The 21,748-nt window shown below is 41.9% G+C and overlaps 1 protein-coding gene across 6 annotated transcripts in view; it reads right to left on the bottom strand.

Annotated features, from left to right (window-relative positions):
* The window catches only part of CFAP54 (cilia and flagella associated protein 54), a 250,254-nt gene that overhangs the window by 67,735 nt on the left and 160,771 nt on the right, over positions 1 to 21,748 (bottom strand). For all 6 annotated transcript variants that reach the window (XM_019480938.2, XM_019480941.2, XM_019480937.2 and 3 more), the window contains 5 exons: positions 15,472 to 15,594; positions 12,108 to 12,161; positions 7,833 to 8,049; positions 6,121 to 6,215; positions 3,305 to 3,474 (listed from right to left, as the gene is read on the bottom strand). In XM_019480938.2, coding sequence (XP_019336483.2) covers positions 3,305 to 3,474; positions 6,121 to 6,215; positions 7,833 to 8,049; positions 12,108 to 12,161; positions 15,472 to 15,594 — 659 coding nt within the window. The remainder of the gene's footprint in view (positions 1 to 3,304; positions 3,475 to 6,120; positions 6,216 to 7,832; positions 8,050 to 12,107; positions 12,162 to 15,471; positions 15,595 to 21,748) is intronic.

Here is a 21,748-nt window from a genome sequence, read left to right on the forward strand (position 1 = left end):
GGCACTCTAATTAAAGCAACTGCCCCCCCACCCACTCCACCCCAGAGCACGTGTGATAACGTCCTATATGCCTAAACCTATTTCTTTGAATCACTCCCCTGAGGCCAGGCACCTACTTTTTAGATGCTGCCATGTACAAGTGCCTAAGGAGCAAATCGGAATATTATCTGTAGATAGACAAGATCTTTAACTAGGAAACAGAGGTGGCTGCCATGTTTGCCTGAGATCAAGCAAAGGTAAGGCAGAGTAGCACCTTAGAAGCAAACTGGTTCAGAAAGACGAGCTTTTCTAGCATCTTCCTCATACCATCTGACAAAACAAGCTGTTGCTTACAAAAGCCCATGCTTCTCTAAACCAGTGAATCTCAAAACCTGCCACCCTGCCTTACCTTCTACCTAGCTAGGAAATACGAAACTTCACATAATGGGAGTTCAATGGATTGCTTTTGCGGATAAAGTTTCTCACAGGCATAAAGGTTTTGCAGAGAAACTGTAAAGTGGAAGTTTCTCCAGATGAAATTTTTGTGACTCATTTTTCCTGTCAACAAGAGTAATGTGTCTATATATTTCCCTTGACAAAATACCTACATCACTGTATCAGCACTATTAGAAAATGACAAGATGATCAAAATCTGGAAACACAATTGCCTCTAACAATTTCACCACTGCTCAAACATTGCACTAGATGCATTTCTATAAAATCATGAAAAGTTTCGATTTCCAGTCAGGCAGGAAACATTCAGCTTTCCTGAGGAAATAATCAAAATATTCATTGATGCTGGCAGACAAACAGACAGACATGGAAAAAAAACCCAGTGCTTTACCAGAAGAGGAAGCATGTTGGTTTGACTCAGCTCGCCTAATGCTTGTATAGATCACACACTTCAGCAGGGTTTTTCAGTGCTTTTATTTAATAGCTGATTCAATCAGCTATTAGTTAAAAGCATCAAAAAGACCCGCTGAAGCATGCAGACGTTGGGTGGGCCAGGTCAAACTGGCATCGTGACGCCTCTTCTGGCCATGTGTTGCGCTCGGCATGGGGGCGCACCGAGCTGAAAGTAAAGTGTTGTTTCCCCCGCCCCATATCTGTAAGCAGCCAAAATGATCAAAATCTGGAAACACAACTGCCTCTAACACTTTCACTGCTGCTCAAACATTCAAATATTGCACCAGACACATTTCTATAAAATCATGAATAGTTTTGATTTCCAGTTGGGCAGGAAACATTCAACTTTCCTGAGGCAATAATCAAAATATTCATTTGTACTTGTGGCAGATACCAACAGTTCTCATGGACGGCAAAGAAAAAAAGGACTTCCTGCCTGCCTGACTACTCAAATGGACAACTGAAGCTTTGATATCTAAGTTCCACTAAACACTCATCACCATGTATGGGAGCCCAGAAGACAGCCCATGAAATGGATATGATAAACAAGGACTTTTAAGAGACTGTAAAAAGGGCTGTATATCTGAAGCAAGATGTAAGCAAAGAGAGACACCACACTTAGAATATGTTTACATAGCAAAGTGCAGTGCAGTGGAAAGATTTCCAAGCTAGCTCAGCTACTGAAGTAGTATAGCTGCATTAGCATTAACCCAAGAAGTAGGAGTTTTGTCTGAACAAAGTGCCATACTAATGCAGATGTACTACTTCTGATATTTAAACTAGCTTGCTTAGATTACCTTGCACAGTCTTAGCAGACTGACAAAAGCTTCATAAAATCAACATATCAATCAAAAGCATGGAGAGGTCATTGCCCACTGGTTTTTTTTTTTCTCTTGGAGAAAATTACAGCAGCATTAATCTGCCTTGACAGGACTAGCAAACCACACGGATTTCAGAAGAAGAAACGTAGGACTGTAGGCAATCCTCCGGTTCTCATTTCCTATCTTTACTAATTGCCTTATTAAACCCGATACAACGTAATCATAGCCCTAATGCCTTGATTTTAAGGAAACCTCCATTGTCTTTTAAATAAGCCAAAGAAAATTCAGCTGAAAAGCCATGCAGCAGTGCTATCCTAATGCCTTCAGTTAATTAGTGAATGTCTGTACAGTATTCTGAAGATGGAGTGTTAGATGAGTACATAGTACAATCAGTATTATTCTATATATTGAGGCAACAACTGTGCTCTTGGCAGGCTGCGACTAAACTGCATGAGAATATAGCTGGACGGTAGGCAAGTGTCAGAATACTAGGAAGGTGAGTCGCATGACCAGTATGATGATACTGGAGAGAATGGAAAAATAAAGTAGAATACTGGAGATAAGTCTACAAATGGTTAATCTGCTAAATTTAAGCCTCTACTCAGCAACCTACTCCACCTCAAGTATTCTTAGATTTTTCTATTAGACAATTGTGTTAAATTATAACATAAATTATACATTATAATAAACTGAAGATTGTATTAGACAAAAATACTGTAATAGCATTATAATTCCTATAAAAATAGATTCATCTATATGATTTCATACTATCAATTATAATAAACAAGAACATTCTCCCAAATGAACCATTAGCATCATATATAGAAGAATATACAGAAATGTCTATAATGAATTAATACATTTAGTATGTACCATATATTTCAAGTGCAGCAGAACTATTTTATGCAGATTTATAAATTCAGGAGTAATGTGAAAAATCTAAATTCCACACATTTTTATTAATTCATTTAAAAAATATATAAGTATATAGTAATGCAATTAATACCCAATGCAACTTACTGAAATGTATTGAAGGTTAAATTAGTACAAAGATATTTATATATAAAATAAAGTACTAAAGTTAAAATTAGTGAAAAATGTTCTCTTAGTTCAATGACACAGACACTTTAAAATTAAACAAGGTTCTATACTGCCAAGAGTATACAGCATATATTAGAAGCATATCAAATGTAGGAAGATACTTTCTATAGTGCCTAGAGTATCCTGCATACATGAGAAGTACACCAAATGTAGGGAGGCATTTGCTAAAATTTTCAGATCCTTATTTCAACAAACACTGAAGACCTGACTTTTTAAAAAATACTATGCAATACAACATCACAAACATGCTGAACAGGGCAACTGCTGTATGATTTTTTTAAATAAACAAACCAAAAAATAAAAAAAAGTAGGCTCCAAAATGCAGGCTGCCATACACACAGTAAATTACTGTTCTTACTTTTGGTCAGTTTCTAAGGTTTGAAATATTTGAGCATCTTTGAAAGCAGAGGTGATTGAAAATAAGGGCTGTTGGGCTTGAGTTTTTTTAATCTTACATGCTACAAGCTGCAATGAATTCTGGTCATGATGTTATTTACCTGAAAGCTGCTTGATGTCTCTGCTGAGAGATAGCTGCAACTTCAAGCTTTGCCTCAACAACAATTTCTAATTCTACAGCAGAAAACTGAGAAATCTTCCTGTCATATTCATTCTGTATGTTTGTTACAAGATGGTTAAGCTTTTTCTCAGCTTCTGTCAATAAAAAACACTAAGAGCAGAATATCACAGTATGTAATTTCAAGAAATAATGCAGATGAAAAGTTACTTAAAAAGTATTCTACTCTGCTATCATCTGCTGTTTTCCATATTTTGAAATACATAATCATGAATACAGTATTCTATTTCTATAAGCAATTTCCTTTTTTGCAGTTATAAATTCAATATACTAAATGCAACACTACATATTTTTCTATGCTTGGTGCTATTATAAATTATGACTACACACATTACATCTTGCAAAACACATTCTACTAAATAGCATAACAGTATTAGAGAAATCAGTTAAACATTTTATTCCTTTCTTTATATAATAGTCTTTATATACTAGTATAATAGGTTAGAAATCTTCAATTGTAAAGAAAATGAAATTATTTTTCATGTTGGAAGAAACCTTCTATTATATTCTAACTTTTCTGAAATGTATGCCTATGGCTAAGTTGTTCAAAAAGTCCCTGGTGGAAGAGCTGTATCGTGCTTTACTTAAAGCGCTATAAGTTAGAGCATCAGCAACCCAAACAGACATTCACTGTTCAATCAGTGGGGGCTCAGGGCCTGCCCACAGTGGCCACTGGGGGCACTCCCGCACACCTCCCAGGAGGCGGCTGGAGTAGCCCCTCTCTCCAGTTGCAGCCCCACCTGACCTCCAAGCTGGTGACTGTCAGCAGCGGCTGGAGGAAGAGAGACTTCTGACCCCTCTCTCCACAGCCCTCCCACTTGGGCTGCGCTTTGGAATGACCCGAGAGTGGCAGCTGTAGAGAGAGACCCCAGGGGCCCTTCTACTGCAGCCCTCCCCAACCCTCACCACCAAGCAGCAGTGGTCTGGGCAGCTGTGGGGAGAGAGACTCCAGAGCTCTTCACCCACAACCCACCCCCTGCCAAGCTGTAGTGCACTATGGGGTAAGGGCAGCTGCGAGGACAGAAACCTCCTTTCCCCACACCTTTGTTCCCATCTCTCCCCTGCTCTCTGACCAAGCTGCAGACTGGGCTGGAATCAGAAGCTGTTACTGATTAGGGTCAATGACACTGGAGGAGGAAGAGCCAAGTTAGGTTCAGGCACAGCAAATTAGCTCTGCCCAAGGCTACAGCAGAGACCTACATAATGGTACCTGGGATGGCAGTGATCATGCTCTAAGTTAACCTATGATGGGATCTGAACAGAAGTTCAATAAAGTTCTCCAACAGAAAGCATTTTAGATTTGTACACAATCATCAAGGGTTAACTTAAAGTGCAATCCACCATTTTTAAAGTGCTCTAAGAGCCATGAACATGTGTTCAGTTATAGCTTTAAAGTGCTTTCTGCCTGCTGAATGTGCATTATATATAATGTCTGTACCTAGCCTATAGTATGTATCCTGAAAGTTCAAAAGTGGTCTATAGGCCCCCAGAAATAGAGCTGCAGGAGCTTGGAAAAAACAGATTCAAAAAATTTATTTTTAAACAAACAACTTGTGAACCCTAAAATTTTAGGAAGAGTTCAGTTAAAAGTCAAACACTCAAAATATGCAATGAATTTCTAAGATGAACTCCGCAAATCAACACAACAGTCTCCTACTAAAAAATCTATTCAAATGGAAATAGTGCAAGATTCAGAATTGTCTTATGAAATTTAAATGTTGTGCAGACTCTGAAAAGAAAAGCCCAGATGTAACTCATCTGAAGTTTATATATGGCATATTTTTCAGTATGTATCTACAATACTATGGCTTAGTATTGTATAAAATGCTATGATTTAGTACAACTTGGGAACGCAAATGTTGCTTAACTGGTTTACCACCCCAGTTCTATCTTATACCAAATGCTTCTAAAAAAACATAGTTAGTATATGTGGGATAATCTCTCTTTACATTGGTGTTTATTCTAGGTTAAACCTGAAGCATGAAGTATTTAACATGCAAGATAAGTGACTGGCAATTAGAGAAGCTAATTAACAGTAGCCTGATTTTCAGAATAAAGGGCTTTATGAAGAAGATAAAAAAAGTGCAATGAAAGAATAACCCCCTGACACTTTCACTAGAATGACAACTCATCTTTATCCATTATTCTAGCTTTTTTTATTGAGTTAGCTGTATTCAAGCAGGCAGCATTTATGGTAAATGGATGTCAAGGACTCAGTAAATTATATTAGAAAATGTGAAACCTTTTTTTACCTAGTCATATTCCTTATGTTGTAACTTCTCCAAATGATGATGGAATTATTCTTGCTAATGCCAGGTGCTACAGAATTAATTTCTGTTTATCCATGGAACATATTGTGCCTTAAGCATGCTCAACAGAGTGAGTCTCTGAGAATGGATTCAACCCACAAATCCAAGCCAGTCCTTAATCTCTTTGTTGGAAAAATCATTTTAGTATCTGGTTGTAACAGTATTTTCTTATGTTGTGGACATATGTTTTGCAGGAAGGAAACTGTCACCACCAAAAATCATTCAACAGAGCAAACTGAACATCTTTGATTTTACTTACGATCACTAGCAACTTGGATCAGATTAGAACCACTGACCTAGAAAAGATTTTTGAACAAATTTCCAGTTCTGCAAGTGATCTAATCCCTTCTAGTAAAATGTCTGCAACAATGAAAATATTTGTTATATTTTATGAATTATTTCCTAAGTTTATTTTTCTAATAAAAATTACCTTGAGCATGGCCATGTTTAATTCATCTTTACATCTAACAAGTTGCACAGTTGTGATGTTTTGTTCCTGTTTTCGTGAATTCAGTTCAGCATTAACTGGCAAATGAGATTTGTAAAAGCAAAAGGTGACAATTAAATTACAAGTGAAGCTTCAAATGACACAGGAGTACAATTAAGCAAATTACTCTCAATAATATGAAGAGTGTATTCTCTTTTCCTTTTCATTCAATATCTAATAAGTAATCAACAATTTTCATATTGATTCAATATGAAACAATTTTCATATTTATTCTATTACCATGTCAAACTTTTTGCATTTCATACCTATGAGTTGCACTTATAGGTCTCTAAGTCTGGAGGTTCACGGACTTAGGGAAAACTGTTGTCTTAAGAGGAGAAGTGTTAAATGCAACTGATGGATTTAAATACCTTATCTCATCCTAGGGAATGGACATTAATGATGCTCAGTGCTGACTGTATTCTTTATGACAGAGACTTGGGTTCTAATGAAGAGGGACTTGAGCCAGTTGTAAGCAACAGAAATGTGTGTTTTATGGAAAACTGCTGGTAAATCAAGGAGATTTGAAATGAGGCATGACTGCCTAAAATGGCAAACTAAATTGCAAAAGCTAGACGATACAAATAGGAAGATGAAGGAACACATGAAAAGGAGAGACAAGGACAGGACACAATATGGAATACTGAGGATGTATACTGAAGTAAAAGTCTGCTGGAAAGACCACAAAAGATGAGAAGACAGGTTGCAGAAGGATATTATTATAAGAGATTGCTCCTGGGAGGAAAGTGATGCAGAAATCTGGTAAGGAAGAGATGAGTGATAGTAATATATTGCCAGTCACAGAAAGATGCTGGATCTGGCAGTTAATGATAATGATGATGATGATGATGATGGATGGGGGGCTGGAAATAGGCAAGATTAAACCCTCCCTCATGTAAAGAACCACTCCTGTGATGAAAATAACAAGTCCGTGTCAACAAGGGAAATTCGGAATACTACATATATTTAAAAATCAAACTGAGGCAAACAACCCAGGAACAAACATCTGACTTTGTCCATGCTATTGTTCATGTATGTAACCCCTTCTTTATATTAATCTATATAAAGATTATCCATATAATCTGTGTAATCTCTATACTCATTTATATAACGTTGTCTTTGAGCCACAAGTTGTTTTTTGTGTTTAGAAAGGCTCTAACAAATTTTGAGGACTACCACAACACACATAATTAAAAGAACCAATAACTGAAGCAACCTAAATATGTAGAAAAAAGTACAAGACTTATTGAGCATTATCAGGTACATGTTTAGTGTTGAGGTATTCAGAGAGAGCCATTCATTTCCCTAGACGGAAAACGGATATCATTTAGATGAAAGTGATTGAGACATGTTAAAACAGTACGAAGCATTAAAAACCATAAGAAAAAGAAATAAAAACCATTAACAGAAGTATGAAAACATATAATAAAAATGAAAACTAATTTGAATAAAATCAAAATATGAATTTTAATTTTAAAGTTTGAAACCTAAATGTTTGAATTTTCTAAAATAAAATATTAAGCAATTTTCATTTTCAGCACAATGAAATATGAGTACTGTTTAAAATATGTCAATATAATGCAGATACAGCTGTTAAAAGTGATAAACATGTACATATAACAAACTGAATGACGAATGATGGGCAAACTTTTCACCTCTTATTCCTGAGTCTGTGCTTCTGCCTGGCTTTTTACAACTGGTATTATCTATAACATAGGTTGTTTTCATCACTTCTTCAGGAATACTATTTATTGTTGCAGAAAGACGAATGATGAAATGCATTTTGGCCAATGTTAATTTATTCATGAGATTCTTGTTGCACATTGAAATCATGGCTGGAGGTAGGTTCCAATTGAAAATGTCTTCTAGCACCTACAGCAAAATTAATAAATTGAATTAACATGAAATTACATGGTATTTGCATTTGAAAACAGAAATGCCATAACTCTATTTATAATGATGTCTGTGAAGATACAAACAGATATGACTAGAACAGAGTAATAAGATGTTTGCCACTTTGGAAAAATTGTTATTTCTTTTCCCTAACATAATATGCCCCATGGAAGCATATGCCAGAGCTTTGCAGGCCAGTTTCCAACTGGAGGAAAAATGAGTGAGTCTAGGTATACTCTACTAGGGACAGACATTTAAAAAGCCCAAGGCCAAGTTGATTCAATCTTTCCAGGTTAGTCAACTAAAAGTGAATACAAAAGTGAATGCTCTCCCCAGGACACCATAACAGGGGCCGCTGCCCCATCAGGGTCCTTCTCCCCTCGCTGCTCCAGCAGTAGGGGAAGGGGTGTGGCCAGACATCAGCCTGCATGGCCCCCTGAGGCAAAGGGGCCAGGGAGGCAGTTTACTGCCCCCCTCCCTCCCCTTTCCTCCCAGTGAACCCCTGCCAGGGTCTGCGTAGCTGGGGGCAAGTGACAGAGGCAGTGGCCAGGGCTACCAGACCCCAGCTGTGGTCCCTTGGTGGGAGAGGGGATGGAGAGGGAAATAAACCCCCTCCCTGCTCCCTTCACCTCAGGGGGCCACACCGGGCTGGCATCTGGCCACCCCCAAGAGAGCGGCGGTAGGGAAGCTGCAGGCACAGTACGGCCCTGTATACCAGGTACCAGGCGCTACCCCTACAGCTTCCCCACCACTACTGCCTGCCCAGTGGCTAGCTGCAGTTTGGCAGCACCTACCAGTATAGCCAGGGCAGCAGTGGGGAAGGCATACAGGTAACACCCTGTGCCTGGTACATGGGGCCATGCTGTGTCTGGGTAGGAGAAGAGCGAGCATAGCATGCCCAGGTCAGCACCCAGCAGCCTGCAAGATGCAGGTAGTAGCGCTTGGGAGTAAGGTGGCAAATCTGTACCGGGTGTGCTGCTGCAAGGGCCAGGGCCAGCCCAGGCGCTGTACTCCAGTGGGTAGAAGGAGCCACAGGCCAGAAGCTGCTCCTCCAGCTGCATGCTCAGCTCTGCCCCAGGCTAGTGCAGACACACTTGAGCCGCTTTTCCCATCTCCCCCTAGCCTGGGTCCCTCTGTTTGGCAGGGCTCGCATCCAGGATGGAGCCACCACCGCCGCAATCCCTCTGCATGTCCCCACCTGGGCTTGGCGCCGTTTTGCTCCCTTCCCTCCCCCACGGTCTGGTCTTTGCTCGTGGGCTGCCCCAAGCGAAACGCCAGCCCCAGTAGCTGGGAAGGTACAGCAGGATTGCCCCCTGGCTGAGAGGGAGGCTCTGGGGGTCCCGGGCTGTGCTGAGCCATGAACAGGGGGGAAAAGCTTGACATACCCTGGCTGGGTTCCATGCCAGTGGGACGGGAGAGGGAGGGGGGAATTAAACCCCTCTCCATCCGTGTTCGCTTGAGGCTGCTGCCAGGGCTGGCCACACCCCGCTGCTGCTCCAGGGGCAGGGGAGGGGGAGGGGAATGCTTTACAGGGGCTGTTCCACCCTGGTCAGGCAGACCCCAGCTGGCGTCCTCCAGGGGAAGAAGGGAGGGAGGGGGGAAATAAACCCCTTCCCCGCCCCCTTTGCCTCAGGGGGCCATTCTGGGCCACCTGGCCTTGCTCCCACCCCTGCTTCAGCTACAGAGCAGAGGGGCAGGGCCAGCTCTGGTCTCTGGAGCAGACAAGCTTTTCTGGGCTGAAAAGCATGCTGGGATGCTGGGGGTCTCTGATTTATCTTAAACCAGCAAGGGGTCTGGGACAGACATTCCATAAACCGGTTTGACCCAAATCAATTAAGTCTGATACTACATTCAACCAGGTTTATCTTAAACCAGTTTTGGTCATTTTGAAACTGGTTTATGTGCACTGAACTTGTGTCCTGTTACAGGTTTAAACCAGTTTCTATTACAGGTTTAAATTAGTTTTAAACTGGTTTATGTGTAACTTCTGTCCCTAGCCTTAGTGTTACTTTGTTATCACTACTACTACTATTATTATTATTAACACTGCATACAGCAGTCTTTTGAACAAAGGTGATCACAAATAACCTTTATTTCAGAAATCTCAGCCCCAAATCTAAACTCTGCCCACAAAAGTGACCCTCCTTAGAAAGGTTAAGGCATGAAACAAACTGCTATAATTTGCACCATGTCTACCTGATCCCCCTCCTCAAGAGAAAGCCCCAAACTAAACCTGCAGCACAAAACTAATAATAGAAATGTTCTTCCCACAGGATAGACAATAACTCCTCATCTGTAAATGATTCTTTTTTATTATTCATAATAATAATAATTTGTAAGCATCCCCCCTCACAAGCCATGGCCCTCTGAAGTGAAAGAATTATTATCATCCCTGCTTCTCAGATAGGAAAATGGACACAGAAAAGTTGTGACAGAGAAAAGTGATGACTTGACTGCAGCAGAAGAATGCCCATGGAATCAGAGGGTCCCTTCCGAGATCTGCTTACTAACACTCTACAATGCTTATATATGGTTTAAAAAGCAATGTATAACAGCTCTGTCTGTTGACCTCATAAAATAACATTTCTGCACAATACATTAACACTAGGGATCAGCAGAAAGCTGTCCAATAGAGAGGTGAATTCCTGATCTCATTTAAGTCAATGGCAAACTTCCATTGCCTTAAAAAGATGGGTGAAACCCTGGTTCCATTAAACACCTACTTCTCATCTACAAAGAAAGAAAAACACAAAGATACTTTTTGGGGGCAATTATATAGCCCTTTCTTCAAGGGCTACACACTGAATAGAAATAGTTTAACTGAAGTCACAAAACACTCAAGTAATTTAACAGCCTCATACTAGATGAACCTTAGAAGCAGGAAAGCTTAAATGCCTTCCAAAAAATCATATACCACAGCACAGCAGACCCAAGAAAGGAGAGATCTTGAGCCAGTGTTTCAATTATCAATTGAAGATTGCACATGTACCTTCAAACTGACATAAAACATTTTTAAATAAGCTTTTTAAGGAAGGGAAGCTGGCCAGTTAGAAATCTCACTTCTGTCTGCTACACTTTGATTATTACAAACAACACACAAACTAACTGTAAATCAATTAAATCATGGGGGGAAATAGTTTTTTTCTCTCCTCAGTTTGTTTACAGTACATTTTTTATAATCAGTCTGCTTCATTATTTCTCCTGCACATTCAGTTAGTCATTTTCCCCTGTGATCTGTGTAGGTCTTTCATATAGCAGTAGGGAGACAAAGTAAAAAAAAAAAAAAGTAGAAAATGAATCAACAGTTAGCATGCATCTTTCATTAATATTAGGCATGACTATTCATTAAGTAGATTATAGATTTTGTGACCTTTCCTTTTTTTTCCCCCCACAATAGATTTCAGCTGCCATTCTGCCATTAAAAAATCTTCTGAAATAGTATTGAAAGGAATAACAAAACTAGAGGAAGTTCTCAGTAGCATAAGGAGGTATATATGCTAGAAATCAGATCTCATAATGGAACCTAAGGGGGTAGTCATCTACTTTGGTCAACTCACAATCTTTCTATGTCACAATGAAAAAAAAGTGGGTGATTATAGCACTAACTTATTTCCTGAGCAGTCTGTTGTGAAGTTTAATATTAAAGTGCTAGAGAATGTCCCTTATTATAATAATAAAGGGAAGCTTTTACAGTGAATATAATAGAAAATGCAAGGTCATATAGAAACTATATATTACAAAATAAACTAAGCCCTACAGTTCCTGAAATGTTTAACTGATGCCATAAAGGTACACAGTCATGCTCTGTTTTAGCATTTTAGCTCTATGAACATATCAAGCTGCCCTGTATGCACTGCCTCGACCAGAAGAATTGTAACAACATCTGCATAGCTCTGTTATGTGAGTGTTAATAACCCCACCCTGACTAGGCTACCTGCAGTATCAAGTGGGCATGGCTCCATTCCTTCTGGTTTAGGAGGCAGAGGAGCATGGTGTGCTTCAGAGACAAAACTTTAGAGGGGAAGGTGTTTTCTTACCTGTAAATTTACACTGGACAAGAGTGATTTTGATGGATCAAATTTCTGAAAGACCTGTAATTAAACAAAATGTAACAATGAATAATATGTGAACTGCTACTTAATGTAAAGGGTGGGGGAAGAAAACTGATGTAGCATTATTGTGTTAATATAGTATGTTGTTAGGCAGGAATTCAGGAAAGCAATTAAGTCTTAACACTTAAATGAGGCTTAAGTGCATGTACAAGGCCTGTCCTGAATTGAGATGATTTTCAGAATGAGAGCAAAAAATACTACTATATAGCAATGATTTTCTTTAAAAAGTGTATATGTATTATGTTTGTGCCCTCTAGGAAGTAACAGTAGTATATTATGCTTGAAGGAAATTCAGTCTGTTAACCCATAACCCCATGGAGTTTGTGTGAAGGAGTCATTAGCACCCTTCTAAACTCTACTGCCTAGGGTGTGGTACTATCTAGAAGCAGGCAGGACTCTGCCAGCACCAGGATTGGGGTTGCAGTGGCAGGAGCATGGAGCTGGGAGGTGCAGAGCCATGCAGGCATGTGGGCTATGACTTCCTTCTGTAGGCCTCTACATTTCCACCCTGGGGAAGCAGGTGGGGAAAGAGGGCTGCTCTGTGGGGCTGGAGTCAGGTCAACAGTGGTGGAGGGCTCTACCCCTCCCCTCCACCCCTGGATGGTGGTCTGCAAAGGAAAGCCACAGCCCCTATGCCTCTTCACCTCCCAGCTCCAAGCTCCTGCTGCTGCAGACCACGTCTTCCAGCCCCCTCCCTGCTAACCAGAGCAGGGATAGAGCCCAAGTGCCCTGTCTCCTAGCTGCACCCCTGCTTGCCAGCCTTCTAATGGTAAATCAGAACTGTGCAGACAAGAAACGGTATTAACCCTTAACATGAGACTGCTCATTCTAACTTTAGTACCACTTAACTTTCCACATATTTAGTATGGTCTAGGTGTAACATGCAACTTTACCCTTACTTTGCATCCTACTTAGTCCATTTCACTTCTTTGCAATCACTCTCTTCCCACTATAGCTTGTATGAGTTTTTCACATTGCAACCAGGGAAGAAAACACTTTAGAACAAGAGGACTGTCATATTACTATAAAACTTGCAGGGAACTCAGAGCCACTTTGGTATATAAAACTATTTTTTACTCATCTCTTGGGACTAACCAAATTTCAGATGAAAACAGTCCTTCTAAAGGGCTACAAGCTTCTCCTGTAGTACAACTGCAAAAAATTGTTGTATTCAAGAAAATACACTGTGTCTACATACGGTACATATACAGTATATATTACACACACATAGATATACATATATATGGAAGCTTTGCAAGTGACTAACTTAAAAGAAAGTTAAAATTACAAATAAAATATTCCACAATCAGAAAATGACAAAATCAATTTTGTGTACACATTTTTCACTCTGCTGGCTTTATAAAGAAGGGTGAAAACTGGGCCCCACAACAGAATTTTGACTTAAATACAATTAGGATTTCACTAAGAGTCTTTAATTATATGATCACATATTATTCTTCTATATCACGTCTGCTGTACTCATTGCATAGGCTTCATAACACAAAGTAACTGAATAAATGATTCAATATTTACCTTGGACTTTAGAATATCTTCGTATTCATAGATTGTAAGGCTAGAAGGGACCTCAGAAGATCATTGGGTCTAGCTCCCTGCACCAAGCAGAAAAAATAACTGGGGGTCAGGTGACCCCAGCAGGGTGACTGTCAAGTCTCCTTTTGAAGATTTCCAGGGTAAGTGATTGCACCATCTCTGGAGGGAACTTACTCCACAGTCTGGACACCCTGAATGTGAAGAAGTTTTTCCTAATGTTGAGCTTGAATTGGTCTTATAGGAGTTTGTGGCCATTACTCCTAGTTTTTCCCCTCCCGTGCCCTGGTCAATAGTTGCTCACTGAGCCCTTGATGTACTCCCCTAGTGTAGCAAAGCTGCTACCAGGTCCCGTCTCAGCCTTCTTTTCTTCAGGCTGAAGAGTCCCAAATCACTCTGCCTTTCCTCCTATGGCTTGCCATGTAAGACTCTGATCATACGGGTGGCTCTTCTTTGGACTCTCTCAAGTTTGTCCACGTCCATGTTAAAATGTGGTGCCCAGAACTAGATGCAGTACTCCAGCTGTGGTCTGATCAGTGCTGAGCAGAGCAGAATAATCACCTCCTTGGTTTTGCTGGAGATGCATCAATTGATGCATGCCAGAGTATTATTTGTCCTACTGGCTACAGCATCGCACTGCCAGCTCATATTCATACTGTGGTATATTATTACCCCCAGGTCCATTTCATTCATGGTGCTAGTCAATTTGGTGCTGTCAAGCCTGTAACTGTGTTGAGGGTTGCTCGTCCCGAGGTGGAGCACTTTACATTTCTCAACGTTGAACTTCATCAGATTCCAATTCGCCCAACTTGCTGGCCTGTCTAGGTCTGCCTGTATCTGTAGTCTATCTTTAAGCGTGACCATGCTTGTTGGTGTTGTCCACGAACTTGGCCAGTGAACTTTTCACCCCCACATCCAAATCGTTAATAAAGATGTTGAAAAGTACTGGACCAACCACTGACCCCTTCGGGACACCGCTGCCCACTTCTCACCAAGATGACACAGATCCATTCACTACAACTCTCTGGGTCCTATCCTGCAGCCAGTTTCTCACCCACCTGACTGTCTTGGAGTTAAGCCCACAATCCTCCAATTTTTTTACAAGGACATTGTGGAATACTAGATCAAAGTCCTTTTGGAAGTCTAGATATACTGACCCTACTGACCATTTCTGACCCTACTGCACAGTAGTTCATTGATACTGTGCAGGGGCATAGGTCGGCATGGTGACATAGTGTCTTGTGTAGACATGCCTAATGTGGTGTACTAATTGGTACTTTCTGTAGCAACAGTACACAAGGGAGCAATGCAACCAGCATCACATCTAGCCATCTTTGACTCCCCAGCCTAAATGGCCAAACAACGAGGTCTGCTGGAGCCAGCTTTTACCATGAATCTAGAGCAAAGCTCTCTCAATAACACAATGAAATGACTTTACCATTCTCCCTCTACACCCCACATGCAGAGAGGTAATACAATGAAATATATATATTACATAATGTATTATAATATATTACAAATTGCTTGTATGTAATAGATATAAAAAGATCTCTGTCTCATTCAATGCCAGATATCTAAACTGCACACTGAAAGAGGCAAGGACATTAGAAGCTTTTAGGAAGTAGAAATGGCTATGCTGCATGTGAAAATTTTGGATCTTTTTAATTTTAAGAAAGAGAACCAAATGCTATAGATTAGTAGCATAAAAAGGTGTAGATCATTTAAAATGTATGTATATTACCATATTTTTCCCCAAAGGTCTGCAGCCTGTAGGTAGTTTCCAGGGAGTTCTTTCTCCATGATTAAGCAGACTCAGTTCGTTTAAGGCCTCCGTAAAAAATCCTGAATCTGTAAGTACTTTAAACTGTAAAGAATAAAGAGACTAAGTTTTAGATTTGGGGATTTTTCTAAGCTATTCCTTTTATTCACATTAAAATATATTAAGTGAAACTGCCAAGTAGATTTGATCCTTTAAGAATGACAAAATTAATGGAGAATGTTTTCTGGTAGAGAGCAATCCTGTATGTCTTAAGGCCTTGTTACACATTGCACTTTGAACTGCTCAAATGCTGACTGATGTTAGTGCTAGCTCAACTTTGGAGCAGGCATATCTAAAGTATAAACTTCTTCTCTGACAGTCTCCCACCTGCACAGCTGTGACTTGTCACTAGAAGACTGTGTAGTGGGGGCTGGAGTCAAGCACCTGCTCCAGACCCATAGCGCCAGCCAAGGCAGCAAGGGACTTACTGGGGTGGGCCTGGAATAGCAGCCTGTTCCCAATGCACTGGAAAAGGGTTCAGGAGGGGAAACAGGAGATGGGACAGGCCCCAGAGGCACGGGACCAGGTGCCCCAGGGAGCCTGTTCTGATTGGCTCGGAAGGTGGACCAGGCCATTTAAAGAAGAGGCCAGATGGGGGCTCTCAGTTAAGAGAAACCAGCAAAACCAGGAGCTGCATAGATTGGAGAAAAAAGAAGATCTAGGCAGCTGAACTGGTGGGAGCCACCAAGGCCCAAACGAGCTCTGAATGAGGATCCAAAGCTCCTCGGGAAAAGATAAGTAAAGCAGACAGCAGGCAGTGTGGGTCTCTATGGCCACACTAAAGACAAGGCAAAAAGGGAGACATTCCCCAGAACAGCCAGCAGAAACCAGTAGAGTGAGGGAGGATGGGACCCAGTGGGACTGGTGCCAAGGCAAGGGAGAGATTTGCCCAGTAAGCATGAGGAGAAGTGAAAGAAGAATTCAGGACTGATTTATGCAGCCTAACTAAATGGCGATACAGTACTCAAAGAAAAAGTGATTATTTTATGAAATTTGAATGAATTTGAGTCCGTGATTAAGAAATAAGCCATGATTTATTTTATCAGTGTGAATGAATTATAGTTGAGAAGGAGAGGCACAGAGGAGACTGACTAGTGATTAGGAACAGCCGCACAGCCTTTACCTCAGCATCTCCAAGGGAACTGATTTTGTAAAGCCTGAAGTAAGGTGGAGGGGAAGGCCAGGGGAATAATAAATAAATTGATCTAAGGACTACTTAAATGAGTTTCTAAGTTTCATAAGGGAAAGCATTCAGCAAGAGAAGAAGCGCCAGTGAGCAAAAGACTAAAAAGATCCAGGAGTTCAGAGACTGGACCCTGATAGGCATCCCCATTACAGATGAACTGGGAATTTCCATCACAGGCCTAAGAGGAAAGGGGCAGGGTATACGAGGAGAGAGGCAGGGTATAGGGAAAGTGAAGCCCTGTGATGGCTTAAAAAGGGTATTTAAAGGTTTGCTTTTTGGGAATTGGCTTATGGGGGGGGTGTATGTATATATATATATATAAAAGCAAATTGCCCGTCAAGAATGATGGGCGGGGCAGTGGGGGGGACAGAGCCCTGTGTCCACCTCCCTCCTTCATCCAGGCCTGTTTAACACATTCCCACCCACCACTTGGGGTTTGGCTCTGCTCCCCACCTCCCCAGCTGTGTCAGGTCTGGGCCCACTCCTCCTCTCATCCCCCACTGGGTCAGGCCCAGACCTGCTCCTCCCCTCCCCCCGCAGCACATCAGCCCCGGGCCCACTCCTCCCCCCCCGGCCACGTCGAGCCTGGGCCTGGGCCTGCTCTTCCCTTCCCCCACAACCATGTCGGGCCCAGGGCAGCTCCCTGCCCCACCACCACTTGGTGTCTGGGCCCTTTCCACCTGCCACCGCCACCTCCAAGAAGAAGGGGGGGGGCAAGGCCAGCAGTGCTGGCCTCACCCTCAGCTCTGTGGCGGCGCTCTACCACTGCCTCCTGTCCAGAACGCTCTTGGAGTACTTTGACTGGTTGTTTCAGACAACCAATCAGAGTGCAAATGAAGTGTTATGGACAGACAGACTACGGGTTTTATAATATTATAGATAGATATAGATATATATCTATATATATCCATGCATTAGAATGGTTTAGGATGGGCAGCAGGGGTTAATTGATTTTTAAAAGCTTGGGTCTCACACACACAGGTTACTTCAACCTTCAGAAGCCAACAGCCTGTCTAACACAACAAGACCAATGGATATACACGCAGCCTGAGAAAGTGGGGGCATTTACCACACTGTTCCATAACATGAGATGCTGTGGCACCAACGCACAAGGCCAGAGAGGGGGGCCTAAAATTCCTGTTTTGGGAAGGGTGTGCATGTGATGAGCTTGGAATGTGTGGATGAAACAGTGTGATGACCACAGAGAGACTGTGGGAGCACACCTCCCACACTCCTGGAAGGTCCCAAGCAGGGACCAGCAAGAAGAAAGCTGTCAAACCCCAACGAGAAATGGTTGGCCCAGGAAGGGCCACAGGAGCTGCTCACCAGCAGAAGGACGGCTCAGCAATATCAGAAGAATGGCAGATGAGTCCCACATAGCCTCCAGCATGCTTTAAAAACACGTGCTGGCTGTGTGTGCGGGTACAGCTAGCTGCTTCTGGTTTAACTGGAAGTGGCAAGCCAGCTTTAAAAGAAAACTGGCAAATAGCTGTGAGGAGGGAAGCCAAGGAAGACCACCAGCAGAGCAACAAGCCGAGGAAGACCGGCGAAGGCAACCATGCCCCCATGCCAGGGAAGACTGGCACCAGAAGAGCCACACCAGGGAAGACTGGTATCAGGGCAAGCAAACCGGGGAAGACCGGCACAAACTTGGGAGTCAAGAAAAGGAAAGCAGCTGGCTGTGGGACCAAGATTGGCCTGGCGTAGGCAGTCTACCCCAGAGAGTGGACAGACGCCAAGCAGGAGAAGGGACTGGCAAACAGGACACTGGAGCAGGACCCAGACTATGACGTTGCTGAGAAAGTCACATAACCAGGAATAAAGATATGGTACCAGAAAATGTTGAATCATGAGTTCATTAATAACACCATTTCCTTGATAAATTGCAATAAGACTTTATTAAGTTAACTGACTGATTATTAGGATTGACACAGAATTGACATAAAAGGACTTTGAGCTTTTATGAGGTAACATCTGGTTGGTGAATGGCTAGGATGAAAGAGGAGGTAGGAGCCCTGAGGAAACAGCCATTACTCTCACCTGATGAATTTAACCTGGGGAAGCCTCCCAGTCAAAATAAATAAAATCCAAGTTGTGGCAGGAGAGAACGTAGGCCAGCAAACAGGCATATCAAGATAAATACTGGCTGTAGAACAAGACCTCAGAGGCAAGGACTAAAATCGTAGTGTGCTTAGTTACATACTGCCAAATGAGCACTGGTACATAGTGGTGCATTGGCAAGTGTACAGGGCAAGACATTAATAGATAAAATACAGGCACATCTTTAGAAGCCCAGCAAATACAGGCCACATAATAGCAGGCTTGGATCCAACGTAGTGCTGCTGATTTCCGAATGCCAAAAATGACTTGGGATGAGAATCCAGAGTTGTACACAGAGACCTTTGAGAGGGCTGCAGTGCAGATGGGCCTAGAGAGATCACTATGGGTGAGTCAGCTAGGGCCCTGGTCATAGGGAAAGCCCAGGCAACTTACCAAGCCTTCCCCAGAAAAGAGAGGCAGGGGATTACACAAGAGTTAAAGCAGCCATATTGTACTGCCTTGAGATAACTCCAGAACATTATAGTAATTTATTTAGATCAAAAAAACAGAAGGAAGATAAAAGGCCCAGAATACTTTTACAATTACTTAGAGACTTAATGAATAAATGGCTTAACCCGGAGATCTATGATAGAGAGAAGGTAGCATATCAGAATGTATTAGAACAGCTTTTAAAAGATCTGGAGGAAAATACCCAGAATTGGGTGAGGAGACACCTCCTGCAAAACTGCAAGGAAGCTTTGAAGTTGGCAGAAGCCTTTGCATTTTCTGAAAATGAGTCTACTAGGGAAAGGATTTTAACAACTATGGGAACTCCTTAAATTGGAACAAGGGAAGGAAACAGGAGCCTAGTAAAGGGATATCCAAAGAAGTCACATACTATAGATGGAGACAGAGTGGACACGTATCCAGAGATTGTGGATATGGGAATACTATAAAGGGAAGGTCTAACAACCTACATAAAGAACCCCGCAACCATAATAGAGAGTTTGAGGAGAAAGAGGCCATGGATTGTAGCTATGGGGCCTGTGAAGAAATAGCAAAATGGGAAAAACTGGTGGTTGCAGTGTCAGTGGGAGGAAAACCTATAAAGGCCACACCAGACAGAGGATGCACTCAAACCATGCTTTGAGCCAATCTGCTCCCACATCATTTACTCCAGAGGGTATGGCCAGTGAAGGTGAAATGCACACATGGGGAATCACAAGAATATCGACAATATATACTCCCCATAAATATATTAGGATTTCAGAGTAGGGGTAACCTCTGACTAGTTTGTGACATGACTATAGGATGGAATTGGAATCCAGTACATGAGAGTAAAATGAAAAGTAAGACAGTGAAATGAAAGACCGGAGGAAGAAGGCTGGTTAGAGGAAGAAGAGATAAAATCATCTGAAGAAGGGGATGTGAACTTCAAAGAAGTGGCAAGCAGGGCCCAGTTTCAGGAAGCCCAGTCTAAGGAGGAAGAATTCCAACAGATTATGAGTAAGGAAGTGGCCAAGATAGACAGGGAGGAAGCAAGACTCAAAAAGATGCCAATTAGAACCTTATTATAAGGTGAGAAATGGTTGCTTTATCGGGTAAAGAAAAAGCAAGGGGAGGAAATAGAACCACAGCAATTGAAGGTTCCTAAAGTATTTAAGGAGGCTGTGTGGAAGATGGCCCACATAATTCCCATGGTGGGGGGAGCAGCATATGGGTAATGATAAAACAATAGCATGTATATCCTGTTGGGGTTTTTTTTGCCAGGTTTATATGAGGAGATAGCTAAACGATGCACCTCATGCAGGGACTGCCAACTAGCTAGTGATGCCAGGCCACCTAGGGCACCTTTGCAATCTACGCCCCTCATCCATAGCTATACTCTCAAAAGAGGTTTTTATATCATGGGACCATTACCAAAAAGCAGGACAGGATACCAATATATCCTCGTCATAATTGACTGTGCCACTAGATAACCTGACGCAGTTGTATGTGGCTACAGGGACTCACATGAGGGAAGAACTCCTCAAATGGATATCCTGGGTTGGGATTCCTAAGGAAGCGGTGACTAATCCAGGCACCAACGTCATGGGTAAAATCTTATAGGACACTTATAAAGTCCTTGGAATTAAAAGACTGCAGACCTCTATTTATCATCCGCAAACAAACGGATTAATAGAGAGGTTAAATGGGATTATTAAAAAAATGCTTTGTAGATATGCTCAAAAGGACCCATGTAGATGGGGCTTGTGGATTGAGAGACGTAGCACAAGCCACCACAAAATTTTCACCTTTTGAATTGGTCTGTGGTCACAAACCAAGGAGACTGATGACAGCCTTAAAGGCAAGCTGGGAACAGCCCCCTTCGTAAGCTACAGAAGCTAGGGCACACTGTCAGGACTTGCAAACATGCCTACAATGGCCCAGGCAGGTAGCTCTTGAGAATTTGCAGGAAGCCCAACTAAACAAGAAGATAATTACGATAGGACTACTAAGGAGCGTGAATTCCAAGTAGGTGACTGGGTGCTGGTGATGTAACCTATCTCAGCCAGTAAATAGTTAACTAAATGGCAAGGCCCCTTTGAGATAATCAGAAGGGCAGGGCTTGTAGATTATGACGACCAGGACATTCGCGTAGGTATTACGACCAGGACATTCGCGAGAAAGACAAATCTTTCATGTAAATCTGTTAAAAGTCTAGAAGGGAGTAGAGGGCTGGTGGGCAGAGACAGAAGAGGAAAATATTGAGCTAGGACCAGAAATAACTCAGAAAAACAAAAAGGGCCCATCAGAGAAGGAAGTAAAAGTTGAAGAAAGCTTAGAGAATGGACAGAAAGGGGAAATAGTTCAGCTTTTACAAGCTTTCAAAGATGTGTTTCGGGAGGAACCCAGGAAAGCAAGGGGAGTAGACCACCATATTCACATTTCCCCAGGAACTATAATTCGAGAACAATGGAAACCAGACCCCAT

The sequence above is a fragment of the Alligator mississippiensis genome, chromosome 4, assembly GCF_030867095.1.
Source record: "Alligator mississippiensis isolate rAllMis1 chromosome 4, rAllMis1, whole genome shotgun sequence".
NCBI lineage: Eukaryota > Metazoa > Chordata > Crocodylia > Alligatoridae > Alligator > Alligator mississippiensis.